At 36.6% G+C, this 13623-nt stretch overlaps 1 protein-coding gene across 8 annotated transcripts in view; it reads left to right on the top strand.

Annotated features, from left to right (window-relative positions):
* The window catches only part of SPATA1 (spermatogenesis associated 1), a 93355-nt gene that overhangs the window by 10346 nt on the left and 69386 nt on the right, over positions 1-13623 (top strand). For 7 of the 8 annotated variants that reach the window (XR_012324029.1, XR_012324027.1, XR_012324031.1 and 4 more), the window contains exons 3-4: positions 12069-12122; positions 12214-12445. Coding sequence is in view for 1 of the 8 variants with exons in the window: in XM_073787963.1 (XP_073644064.1) it covers positions 12069-12122; positions 12214-12445 (286 nt within the window). In the remaining 7 variants the exon portion in view is untranslated. The remainder of the gene's footprint in view (positions 1-12068; positions 12123-12213; positions 12446-13623) is intronic. The other variant, XM_073787964.1, reaches the window with a different exon arrangement.

The following is a 13623-nucleotide window of genomic DNA, read 5'->3' as shown; positions in this document are numbered from 1 at the left end:
TGCCAGATATTTCTGTGCATTAATTTTGTATCCTGCTACTTTACCAAATTCATTGATTAGCTCTAGTAGTTTTCTGGTAGCATCTTTAGGATTCTCTATGTATAGTATCATGTCATCTGCAAATAGTGACAGCTTTACTTCGTCTTTTCTGATTGGGATTCCTTTTATTTCCTTTTCTTCTCTGATTGCTGTGGCTAAAACTTCCAAAACTATGTTGAATAAGAGTGGTGAGAGTGGGCAACCTTGTCTTGTTCCTGATCTTAGAGGAAATGCTTTCAGTTTTTCACCATTGAGGACGATGTTGGCTGTGGGTTTGTCATATATGGCCTTTATTATGTTGAGGAAAGTTCCCTCTATGCCTACTTTCTGCAGGGTTTTTATCATAAATGGGTGTTGAATTTTGTCGAAAGCTTTCTCTGCATCTATTGAGATGATCATATGGTGTATCTCCTTCAATTTGTTAATATGGTGATTGATTTGCGTATATTGAAGAATCCTTGCATTCCTGGAATAAACCCCACTTGATCATGGTGTATGATCCGTGTAATGTGCTGTTGGATTCTGTTTGCTAGTATTTTGTTGAGGACTTTTGCATCTATGTTCATCAGTGATATTGGCCTGTAGTTTTCTTTCTTTGTGACATCCTTGTCTGGTTTTGGTATCAGGGTGATGGTGGCCTCGTAGAATGAGTTGGGGAGTGTTCCTCCCTCTGCTATATTTTGGAAAAGTTTGAGAAGGATAGGTCATAGCTCTTCTCTAAACGTTTGACAGAATTCGCCTGTGAAGCCATCTGGTCCTGGGCTTTTTTTTGTTGGAAGATTTTGAATCACAGTTTCAATTTCAGTGCTTGTGATTGGTCTGTTCATATTTTCTATTTCTTCCTGATTCAGTCTTGGCAGGTTGTGCCTTTCTAAGAATTTGTCCGTTTCTTCCAGGTTGTCCATTTTATTGGCATAGAGTTGCTTGTAGTAATCTCTCATGATCTTTTGTATTTCTGCAGTGTCAGTTGTTACTTCTCCTTTTTCATTTCTAATTCTATTGATTTCAGTCATCTCCCTTTTTTTCTTGATGAGTCTGGCTAATGGTTTATCAATTTTGTTTATCCTTTCAAAAAACCAGCTTTTAGTTTTATTGATCTTTGCTATCGTTTCCTTCACTTCTTTTTCATTTATTTCTGATCTGATTTTTATGATTTCTTTCCTTCTGCTCACTTTGGGGTTTTTTTGTTCTTCTTTCTCTAATTGCTTTAGGTGCAAGGTTAGGTTGCTTATTCGAGATGTTTCCTGTTTCTTAAGGTAGGATTGTATTGCTATAAACTTCCCTCTTAGAACTGCTTTTGCTGCATCCCATAGATTTTGAGTTGTCGTGTCTCCATTGTCATTTGTTTCTAGGTATTTTTTGATTTCCTCTTTGATTTCTTCAGTGATCACTTCGTTATTAAGTAGTGTATTGTTTAGCCTCCATGTGTTTGTATTTTTTACAGATCTTTTCCTGTAATTGATATCTAGTCTCATGGCGTTGTGGTCAGAAAAGATACTTGATACAATTTCAGTTTTCTTAAATTTACCAAGGCTTGATTTGTGACCCAAGATATGACCTATCCTGGAGAATGTTCCATGAGCACTTGAGAAAAATGTGTATTCTGTTGTTTTTGGATGGAATGTCCTATAAATATTAATTAAGTCCATCTTGTTTAATGTATCATTTAAAGCTTGTGTTTCCCTATTTATTTTCATTTTGGATGATCTGTCCATTGGTGAAAGTGGGGTGTTAAAGTACCCTACTAAGAATGTGTTACTGTCGATTTCCCCTTTTATGGCTGTTAGTATTTGCCTTATGTATTGAGGTGCTCCTATGTTGGGTGCATAAATATTTACAATTGTTGTATCTTCTTGGATCGATCCCTTGATCATTATGTAGTGTCCTTCTTTGTCTCTTCTAATAGTCTTTATTTTCAAGTCTATTTTGTCTGATACGAGAATTACTACTCCAGCTATCTTTTTGTTTCCATTTGCATGAAATACCTTTTTCCATCCCCTTACTTTCAGTCTGTATGTGTCTCTAGGTCTGAAGTGGGTCTCTTGTAGACAGCAAATATATGCGTCTTGTTTTTGTATCCATTCAGCCAATCTGTGTCTTTTGGTGGGAGCATTTAGTCCATTTACATTTAAGGTAATTATTGATATGTATGTTCCCATTCCCATTTTCTTAATTGTTTTGGGTTCATTATTGTAGGTGTTTTCCTTCTCTTGTGTTTCTTGCCTAGAGAAGTTCCTTTAGCATTTGTTGTAGAGCTGGTTTGGTGGTGCTGAACTCTCTCAGCTTTTGCTTGTCTGTAAAGGTTTTAATTTCCCCATCAAATCTGAATGAGATCCTTGCCGGGTAGAGTAATCTTGGTTGCAGGTTTTTCTCCTTCATCACTTTCAATATGTCCTGCCACTCCCTTCTGGCTTGCAGAGTTTCTGCTGAAAGATCAGCTGTTAACCTTATGGGGATTCCCTTGTGTGTTATTTGTTGTTTTTCCCTTGCTGATTTTAATATGTTTTCTTTGTATTTAATTTTTGACAGTTTGATTAATATGTGTCTTGGCGTATTTCTCTTTGGATTTATCCTGTATGGCACTCTCTGTGCTTCCTGGACTTGATTAACTATTTCCTTTCCCATATTAGGGAAGTTTTCAACTATAATCTCTTCAAATATTTTCTCAGTCCCTTTCTTTTTCTCTTCTTCTTCTGGAACCCCTATAATTCGAATGTTGGTGCATTTAATGTTGTCCCAGAGGTCTCTGAGACTGTCCTCAGTTCTTTTCATTCTTTTTTCTTTATTCTGCTCTGCAGTAGTTATTTCCACTATTTTATCTTCCAGGTCACTTATCTGTTCTTCTGCCTCAGATTATTCTGCTATTAATCCCATCTAGAGTATTTTTAATTTCATTTATTGTGTTGTTCATCATTGTTTGTTTCATCTTTAGTTCTTCTAGTTCCTTGTTAAATGTTTCTTGCATTTTGTCTATTCTATTTCCAAGATTTTGGATCATCTTTACTATCATTATTCTGAATTCTTTTTCAGGTAGACTGGGTATTTCCTCTTCATTTGTTAGGTCTGGTGGGTTTTTATCTTGCTCCTTCATCTGCTGTGTGTTTTTCTGTGTTTTCATTTTGCTTATCTTACTGTGTTTGGGGTCTCCTTTTTGCGGGCTGAAGGTTCGTAGTTCCTGTTGTTTTTGGTGTCTGTCCCCAGTGCCTCTGGTTGGTTCAGTGGGTTGTGCAGGCTTCCTGGTGGAGGGGACTAGTGCCTGTGTTCTGGTGGATGAGGCTGGATCTTGTCTTTCTGGTGGGCAGGTCCACGTCTGGTGGTGTGTTTTGGGGTGTCTGTAGACTTATTATGATTTTGGGCAGCCTCTCTGCTAATGGGTGGGGTTGTGTTCCTGTCTTGCTAGTTGTTTGGCATAGGATGTCCAGCACTGTAGCTTGCTGGTCATTGAGTGAAGCTGGGTGCTAGCGTTGAGATGGAGATCTCTGGGAGATTTTCGCCATTTGATATTATGTGCAGCTGGGAGGCCTCTTGTGGACCAGTGTCCTGAAGTTGGCTCTCCCACCTCAGAGGCACAGCACTAACTCCTGGCTGCAGCACCAAGAGCCTTTCATCCACACGGCTCAGAAGAAAAAGTAGAAAGAAAGAATTAGTAGAAGTAGAAAGAAAGAAAGAAAGGAGGGAGCAAGAAGGAAGGAGGGAAAGAAGGAAAACAAGAAAGAAGACAAAGTAAAATAAAATAAAGTAAGATAAAATATAACGAAGTTATTAAAATAAAAAAATAATTATTAAGAGGAAAAAAACCCAAAAACAACGGATGCATAGAACCCAGAACAAATGGTGGAAGCAAAGCTATACAGACAAAATCTCACACAGAAGCATAAACATACACACAAAAAAAGGAAAAGGGGAAAGAATAATAAATCTTGCTCTCAAAGACCACCTCCTTAATTTGGGATTATTCGTTGCCTATTCATGTGTTCCACAGATGCAGGGTACATCAAGTTGATTGTGGAGCTTTAATCCGCTGTGGGGAGGGAGGGGCACGGAGTGCGGGGCGGGCCTGCGGCGGCAGAGGCCAGCATGACGTTGCGCCAGCCCGAGGCGCGCCTTGCGTTTTCCCGGGGGAGTTGTCCCTGGATTCCGGGACCCTGGCAGTGGCGGGCTGCACAGGCTCCCCGGAAGGGGATGTGGATAGTGACCTGTGTTCGCACACAGGCTTCTTGTTGGTGGTAGCAGCGGCCTTAGCGTCTCATGTCTGTCTCTGGGGTCCGCACTTTTAGGTGCGGCTCGCACCCGTCTCTGGAGCTCCTTCAAGCAGTGTTCTTAATCCCCTCTCGTCGCGCACCAGGAAATAAAGAGGGAAGAAAAAGTCTCTTGCCTCTTCGGCAGGTCCAGACTTTTCCCCCGGCAGGTCCAGACTTTTCCCCAGACTCCTTCCCGGCTAGCCGCAGCACACTAACGCCCTGCAGGCTGTGTTCAGGCTGCCAACCCCAGTCCTCCCCCGGTGCTCTGACTGAAGCCCGAGCCTCAGCTCCGCCCCGGCAGGTGAGCAGACAAGCCTCTCGGCTGGTGAGTGCCGGTCGGCCCTGATCCTCTGTGCTGGAATCTCTCCGCTTTGCCTGCTGCACCCCTGTTGCTGTGCTCTCCTCCGCGGCCCCGAAGCTACCCCGCTCCGCCACCCGCAGTCTCCGCCCGCGAAGGGGCTTCCTAGTGTGTGGTAACGTTTCCTCCTTCACAGCTCCCTCCCACTGGTGCAGGACCCGTCCCTATCCTTCCGTCTCTGTTTATTCTTTTTTCTTTTGCCCTACCCAGTTACGTGGGGGGTTTCTTGCCTTTTGGGAGGTCTGAGGTCTTCTGCCAGCATTCAGTAGGTGTTCTGTAGGAGTTGTTCCACGTGTAGATGTATTTCTGGTGTATCTGTGGGGAGGAAGGTGATCTCCGCGTCTTCGTACCTTTAGTTCTAGTTTCTCTCACTAGAATAGAGAACTACTCTTCCATTCCCCGAGTGTTATCCTCTCTAATCTCCAGTCTAGTAGCTTTAAATACCAACTTTATGCTAAGTATTCTCAAATTTATATCCCATCCCAGCCCTCTTTCCCAAACTCCAGATTGATATTTTCAGCTGCCTACTTGAAATCTGCGCTTGGATAACCAATAGACAGCTGAAACTCAGTATGTCTGAAACTGAACTACAGTTCTCCCCCCAGCCCAAACCTGTACTAACCATGACCTTACCCATCTCAGTTGATGGCAAATCCATCCTTTCGATATCTGAGGCCAAACACCTTGGAGTCATACATCACACCTTACTCAAACTTCACTTCTTGGACTTTAGCTTCAAATTATATACAAAATCTGACCACTTCCCATCACCTATATTGCTAGCATGTTAGTCTGAGCCACTATCACCTCACACTTTAATTATTGAAATAACTCTATAACAGGTTCCATTTTCTTGTCCCTTATAGTCTGTTCTATTATCCCTTTAATAATTATCAAATATACAAATATTTGGGAGTAGAGCATTATGTATGCCCAAATGTGAAGTAATATGTAATACAGGGTATTATGAAGTGTTCTTACCCCAGTTGATTAACACGTGTCAATTGAGGGCTATAAAGTCAACTGTTTACAGGAGAGAGAAGGATTGGAGAAATAAGTTAAATGACACCTTAGGAGTTAATAAGGTAAATTCAGAATGCAGAACAGCCTGTTAAACAATTGGTCCAGTCTCTTTAAAAAGTGCCATGAAGAGAAAAAAAAAAAGCACGTCTGGAAAACTCTTCCAAATTAAGCTTTTTAAAAGTTGTGACAAAGGGGAGAAGGAGAGAGGGAAGGACAAATTAGGAGTACGGGATTAATAGATACACACTAGTATACATAAGATAAATAAGCAACAAGGATTACTGTATAGCACAGGGAATTATATTCAATGTCTTATAATAAACTATAATGGAATATAATCTGAAAGAAAATAACTGAATCATTTTGCTGTATACCTGAAACTAACAAATTGTAAATCAACTATACTTCAATTAAAAAAAAGAAAAGACGTAACAACCAAATGCAATATGTTATCCTTGATTGAATTCTAGATTGAAAAAACATTCTGAGGACAGTTGGACAGTTGGCGAAATTTGTATATGGACTAGATATTAGTTGACATTAAGCAATTGTTAATTTTCTTAGATTTGTATCTGGACTATTCTATTTAAAACTGAAAACTACTCCCTCTTTTATCTTCCCAATTTCCTTGCCCTGCTCTACTTATTCTCTTTTCCCAGTACTGCCCACTTTCTGATTTGCTATATCACTTACCAGTGTTTTATATTTAATGTTTATTGTCTATGTCCCTCACAGGACTGAGACTAGTCTGAGGAAAATGAGTCACTTGCCTTTGGTGCAAAACTTAAGCAGGCATCAAAAAATTAAGTAATTAAGATAAATATTTTAATAAAAGATTTTTAAAATGAAAAACTAATGCAAAAACCTGTGACAAACAAGATATCAACATTTTAAGTAGAAACAGGATCTAATAATGCTATGCCTAGCCATTTTGGAGCTTGAGGCAAAAGGCAAAATATGTGCCCATCTGTATACCTTTTAATGTATTTTTATTATTTATTGTAAAATAGTTATTTTTATTTTTACTTATTTAAAAAATTTTTTTAATCAAAGCATAGTTAATTTAAAATATCATGTAAGTTTTAGGTATACAGCACAGCGATTCAGATATATATATATATGAATATATATATATATTCTTTTTCAGATTCTTTTCTCTTATAGGTTATTACATAATATTGACTATAGTTCCCTGTCCTATTTAATGTATTTTTAAAATAATAGTTTTAATAAGAATATTATTGATGGATTTACTTCCATTAAAGCCAGGATAAAGTTGGGTTTTGATATAAATAGAATGTTTAACCTTAAAATGATGTTGTGAGTTTTAATACAGGCTTTCAAAATTTTCAATATTTTTTCAACTATGTTGTTCTGGAAAAAGTTAACCATTAAGAAATGTATTTTTTTAAAAAAAATGTATATAGCAGTTCATATTTTTCCTTTCTACTCAGGCTCTAATAGTACCATTCTGTCTTTAAATTTATGATATTTTATTCGTCATGAATTTTTTGCATTGAATAGATTTATTTATTTATTTTATTTTTGGCTGTGTTGGGTCTTCGTTGCTGCGCATGGGCCCTCCCCAGTTGCGGTGAGCAGGAGCTACTCTGCTACTCTCCTTTGTGGTGTGCGGGCTTCTTATTGCACTGGCCCCTCCCTCTGTGGAGCACAGGCTCCAGGCATGCGGGCTTCAGCAGTCGCGGCACACGAGCTCAGTAGTTGTGGCTTGCGGGCTCCAGAGCGCAGACTTAGTAGTCGTGGCACGCGGGCCCATCTGCTCCATGGCATGTGGGATCTTCCCGGGCCAGGACTCGAACCCGTGTCCCCAGTGTTAGCAGGCAGATTCCCAGCTGCTGTGCCACCAGGGAAGTCCCTGAATAGATTTTTTAAAATATTATTTATCTTGATTACTGAGGTTTTGGTACCCCTTTAAATTTTGTACCTGAGGTGAGTGCTTCACTTCCCTCACCCTTCTTCTTGTCCTGATACCTCATTAGAATCTCAGCTGCATGCAGGCAAGGATCTTTGTTTTATTCACTACATATTTATAGTACCTAGAACAGTGCTGGCACATAGTAGGCATATTTGTTGAATGAATGAATAAATCCAAATTCCCAATAAATTAATTTACTTCACAAAATGTTTCAAAGGTCAGGAAATGTTTTGTCAACTATATTTTCTTTGTATTGCTTCCTCTTTCAATTATAGAATGAAAGTCTATATACTTTGAATTATAATTCATGAATTGTTATAAAATATATAGAAGTAATTACTTCATCTATGAAAGCAGAGTAAAACATTTAGTTAAAGAAATATTTTTTTCTCCTGTAAAATATTAATACATTTATATAATGGGCAAGGCCATATTTACTTCAGATTTCTGAAGGTTTTACAAATATTTAATAGTATAGCTTTAATATTTAATATTATAGTATTAATATATAGTATAGCTTTAGCTGTTAATAGGATGGTATAGTTAGAGAATAATCTTTTAAATGCCCTGATATTCAAAATACAGCATATAGGAAACTTCACTATTCCATCTATCTATTCAAACATCTTAAACTGTTGGTTAATATTCTGACATCAGAACTGTACAAGTAATCTGCTTGGTCTATAAAAACAACTCGAGCAAAATACTCAGTTCAAGAGCCATTGTCGGGCTTCTCTGGTGGGGCAGTGGTTGAGAGTCCGCCTGCCGATGCAGTGGACACGGGTTCGTGCCCCAGTCTGGGAAGATCCCACGTGCTGCGGAGCGGCTGGACTCGTGAGCCATGGCCGCTGAGCCTGCGCGTCCAAAGCCTGTGCTCCGCAACGGGAGAGACCACAACAGTGAGAGGTCCACGTACTGCAAAAAAATAAATAAATAAATAAAAAGATGTTAAGAGCCATTTTCATTTCCTATAAAAATTACTAATATTAATATAAGGTCATATTTACTTAAAATTTAAAAAATGTTTCTCACTTAATATCATAGAGTATAATCATTTCAATGCTTTGACTTTTAATATACATGAATAGCAAACTTTCATTAGACTAAAAGATAAGCCTTTATTTGCTGTAATTGTTCTGTTGTAGTAATCTAAATATTCTTCCCCATAGATAAATTCTAATTGAGGTAATAAAACACTAATAGGAAAAAAGATAGTACATATAAGCACAGACAAGCTAAGCTTACAGACATGCCCTATGTGAAAACAACCATTCCTTTCCCCATCACTGGTCAGGAATATGTTCTTCCTTGAATTCTGGGAAACAGAGATATTCCCCAAGCCCTAGTATTCACACTTTAGCAGGTGCTGAGAACTAGCACTCATCACAGCTGTGTTAGGGAGACAATATGTAAAGGATAAGGATTCTACAAGGTAACACCAATGAAACTGTGTAGGTGGAGGTCAGGGAAGGTGGAAAGGTTGGTAATAAGAAAACTGATCTTGGCAATCTGGTATCCTTACTGCAAGCCACAAAACAAGCATTGTATGTCGGTATGTTAAGGAACTCTAGGACCACAGCTATGACATTGTTTCCAAGGGAAAATGTGCTCCAAGTGCCAAGTAGCCAAGCTAACAAATTTTTGGCTCTTCATTTTGTTTTTTTGTGTTTGTTCAGAGGATACATGTATTCCATGTTTATTTCAATTATGTTTTTTAAACTTAAAATTCTAGAGGACATCAGTTGATTTTTTTCACTTTAAAAATATTTTAACTGATTTTATTCTCAATTTATTCACTTGGTGGAACTTCATGTTTTTTATGTCCCTGAAGGATCTTGGAACTATCAGTTAAATACCATTTCAATAGAAGTTGTTAACAAATTAATTTTAGCTGGATTTATAAGGCAAGTATTTTGTAGTCATGTTACAGTGTGCCTGAAAAAGCAATCTTTTTTTTTTCTGCAGAGAAAAATGCTTTCTGGAAATTCAAAAATTCTAAGTGAAAAATATTTTATTCATGTGATGGATCCAGTCCCTGACTTAATGAATACTATCAATAAGTAGTGCTATATAACAGTTAAAAAGTACTATAGGAACAGATGTCACTTAGCCATAGTACTGCCACCTAGAAAACAGAGTATAACCTGTGTATTACTATGGCTATACCCAAAGAGAATTAAGAGAGAAATTATCTGAAATTAGAAACCTGTTGAAGAGCTGTGAATAGCGATTAAACCAGTATATCTACAATTACTTTTTAAAAATAGAAACTATTTAAAAATAGAAACAGAATACACACACACACACACACACACACACACACACACGTGTATATATACACATATATGCTCACTTCTGGTTTCTCGTATTTATATAAGATTTCTTTCTTTAATCAAGATTTTTCATATTTAAACCCTTTAAAATGCAATATATTCCTATTCTATGCTAGTTAACGTATCATTATTATGTATTTGCTTATGCGATTATTTGTTTAACATAACTGCCATTAGACTGTAGCTCCCTGTGAGCAGGGACTTTATGTTATTCACTACTGTATTTACAACCAGTGCCTAACAAGGTGTTCAGCACTTAGAGGCATTTAAATGTTTATTGAAAAAATTAAATAATGAATGATAATGGGAAAAAAAAATTTTCCCCCAAAGTAAAACTATAAAGAAATTTTCTATGTGGAATTCTTTGGCTCAGTAGGTAGATTTAAAGTTTTTGTCATTAGAGTTCTGTTTAGTATAGCAGAATATTAATTTACTGATCATTAAGTTAGTTTTCCTTAATCAGGGAAGGAAAGGAACAACCCTCATAACTTTTTGTTCTTTTTCATGATAAGTAAAATTGCAAAATACCAATCACAGAATTCTAGATTAGAAGGAACCTAATGGCAATTTAAGCCAACTTCTAAAATGCTTCTAATATCAATATTTTATTATAATATTTTCAACAAATATTTATTGATGTTTTTCTGTATACAAAATGAGAAAAAAGAATTGACTATGGATCCTGCTCTTAAAGAATATTCAGTGTAGTGGTGAAGATAAAATACATAAATAATTAAAATAGCATATTCTGTATATTTAGAAGAAAAGGAGACTGCTTCCAGCAGGACAAGAGGGGAGATGGAGAACTTTAAGGAAAAAGTGATCATCAGTTTAGATTTTGACAGAAAAATATTTGATCTTGCAAAGATGTTGGGTGGGAGAAGCTTTCTGAGCAGAGAAAATAGAAAGAGCACAGAAGTGGCAAAGGAGGCAACTCTAGGGAAAAGTGAGTGGTTTGGTTTTTACTAGAGCATTGACTGTGTGAAAGGGAATAGTAGACAACAAGTTGTAAAAGTTGTTTATTGAAGGTCTTGAATGCCAGATTAATGAATTTGGATTTTTTTTTTTTTCCTGAAGCTTTGGAGTTTTTGAGCAAAAGATGACATGATGAGAGACTTAAGAAACTAGAGACAGGAATTGTAACCAGGAGACTTTTGCAGTGGTTAGGCAAGAGATAAGGAGAGTCTCAGGAACAGGCTGCCTCTCAGATTTGATCTACTACTATTTTCTCCTTGGTTCTACACTTTAGCCACAAAAATCTTCCTTTGGTCCTCACATACAGCAAACTCATTTCTATTTTATCATCTTTGTACTTGCCTGGAAATCACTTCCCCCGATTTTCAAATAGCTTGCTTCTTGTTTTCATAATTCAGTTCTCAGCTCAATTATTATCTTTCAAAAATGGCCTTCTCTGACCACCTAGTTTTCAGATATTCTTTCTCTGAATTCCTCTCTATTACATCACTCTGTTTTATTTTCATAAATCACATATCACTATCTTAAATCACATTTATTTAACATCTGCTCTCCCAAGTAGAATATAAGCTACATGAGGGCAGGGACTTTGCATTGTTTACAGTTGTATCCCCACCACGTAGAACACTACCTAACACATAGTATACCTCAATATTTGTTGAGAGAATGAACGAATAACAAATTAACTCTATGGGATGAATATTTAGGAAATAAAGTTTACAAAGTTGGATTCTAGAACCAGATTACCTGGTTTTGAATCCCAACTTGAAAACTTCCTATTTATAAAATCTTGGGCAAGATGCTTAACCTCTCTTTGCCTCATTCTTGTCTGTGAACTACAGACAATATGTGTGCCTATCACATGGAATTGTGAGGATTAACTGAGCTTTATATGTAAAGCATTTAGAATAATGCCTGGCACATAGTAAGTCCATGCAAGTGATAGCCATAATTATTATTATTAAATGACATAGAATTTCTATCATGTTTAGTCCAGTGAATAGAAATAAGATTATATTCTACGTTTTCTAGAATATAGCCTTAGTTACTAGCTTTTTGATTTGATTTTTATGTCACAGAAATATGCCGTCTGCAAAAAAGTGAGGGTAAAAGTAATTGAAAAACGTTACAGAAGCTTTAATTATTTCCTCATTTATTTCCAGGTGAAGGCAAAGCAAGAATCAGAACTGAAACTCAAATCATTTGCTCCTCCATATGTATGTAATGTGACACTTTAAACTTATACTAATTTTTTAACTTATTTTTTAAAGTGTAAACTAATTTTTTTTAATTTCCTCTATGTTTTAGGCTCTTCAATCAGAATTATATTTGCTTCCTATAATGTATCATTTAGGAAATATTTATTCAGCATCATCAGCAGTTTCTTTAGATGTGCAGCAGACTAATAATGATGTTGCTGAGGCTGACGGAATAATACACAGACCACTTAGTGTAACTTTGTCAAAGGAAGAACCTGGAACAGATCCCAGTTGTTTAGAAAACACTTTGAAAAAGCTTCTTAACAAGAATCAGGAAGAAGGTGATTTCAACTGGAATGGGAAAGACAAAGAGGTTGTTATAGTACATTTTAACAGTCAGGTCTGGGCAAATTCTGGGCAAATCTAGCCTTACGAATATAGGCAGTATAAAAGGAAAGCTACAATTCAATATGGGGATTTTAAAAACTAGTTTCACCAGTTGGGAGGAAAAAAAGACAATTTAAGTACTGTTCGAAAATAAAAATAAAATCAGGGCTTCCCTGGTGGCACAGTGGTTAAGAATCTGCTTGCCAATGCAGGGGACATGGGTTCAAGCCCTGTTCTGGGAAGATCCCACATGCCGCGGAGCAACTAAGCCCATGTGCCACAACTACTGACCCTGTGCTCTAGAGCCTGCAAAAAAAAATAAATAAAATTTAAAAATCAAATAAAGTCAAAATACTTACAGCACTTACGTAAAGTCTACTACCTTTTGTAATAGTTTCAGATAAAGTTAAGACTAAAGGAGAAAAGAAGTTATTGTTTCATAAAATCTTGATATTATTATTATAGTTCAGAAATATCTTAGCCAGGAAAACAGTATCAAACCAAAGCAAAACAACTTTAATGTTGGGAGACATTTGTATTTCAAAGACTTTAAAATTTTTTATATGGTTACACCCACCAATTTACTGATAATTCAGTTCTTAAAAAGTTGTAGGTAATTAAAGAAATCAAAATTAAACTTATAAACATATAAATAAAGCTGGAACTACACTCTAAGAATCGATTGAAAAAAAGTCAGTTGAATTTTTTTACTTACTGCATACAGCAAATAAATTGTGATGGAAAAGCAAATATACTAAACATTTATGAATTAAATGAATTCTCCCCCAAAATAAGACACTCCTTTTTCTGTGAATCTATAACATTTTATATGTACATCTACTCTAGCTCTCAAAACACTATATTTTTTCAAAAGTAAATAGACCTGCTTTCTTATTAAGTTGCATAGGTATTGAATGGTGCATTGCATCATTCTCTAAACAGTTATTAGGAATAAGAGATACATGTCATATATTCCTATCAAAATGTCACTCAGAATCTACTGAGTTTTCCATTGTTGTTTGTTTTGGGGGGCAGATGGGGGGAGTGGTATTTTACTATCAGTTTTAAACAGCTGATATATCTATTTTTTGTTCCTTTGCCTTGAATATATCTTTTTAGAAAATCCCTATTT

This window comes from Tursiops truncatus, chromosome 1, assembly GCF_011762595.2.
Source record: "Tursiops truncatus isolate mTurTru1 chromosome 1, mTurTru1.mat.Y, whole genome shotgun sequence".
Classification (NCBI taxonomy): Eukaryota; Metazoa; Chordata; class Mammalia; order Artiodactyla; family Delphinidae; genus Tursiops; species Tursiops truncatus.
Note: the sequence above shows the minus strand (reverse complement) of the source record. Positions and strands in the feature narration are given on the sequence as shown.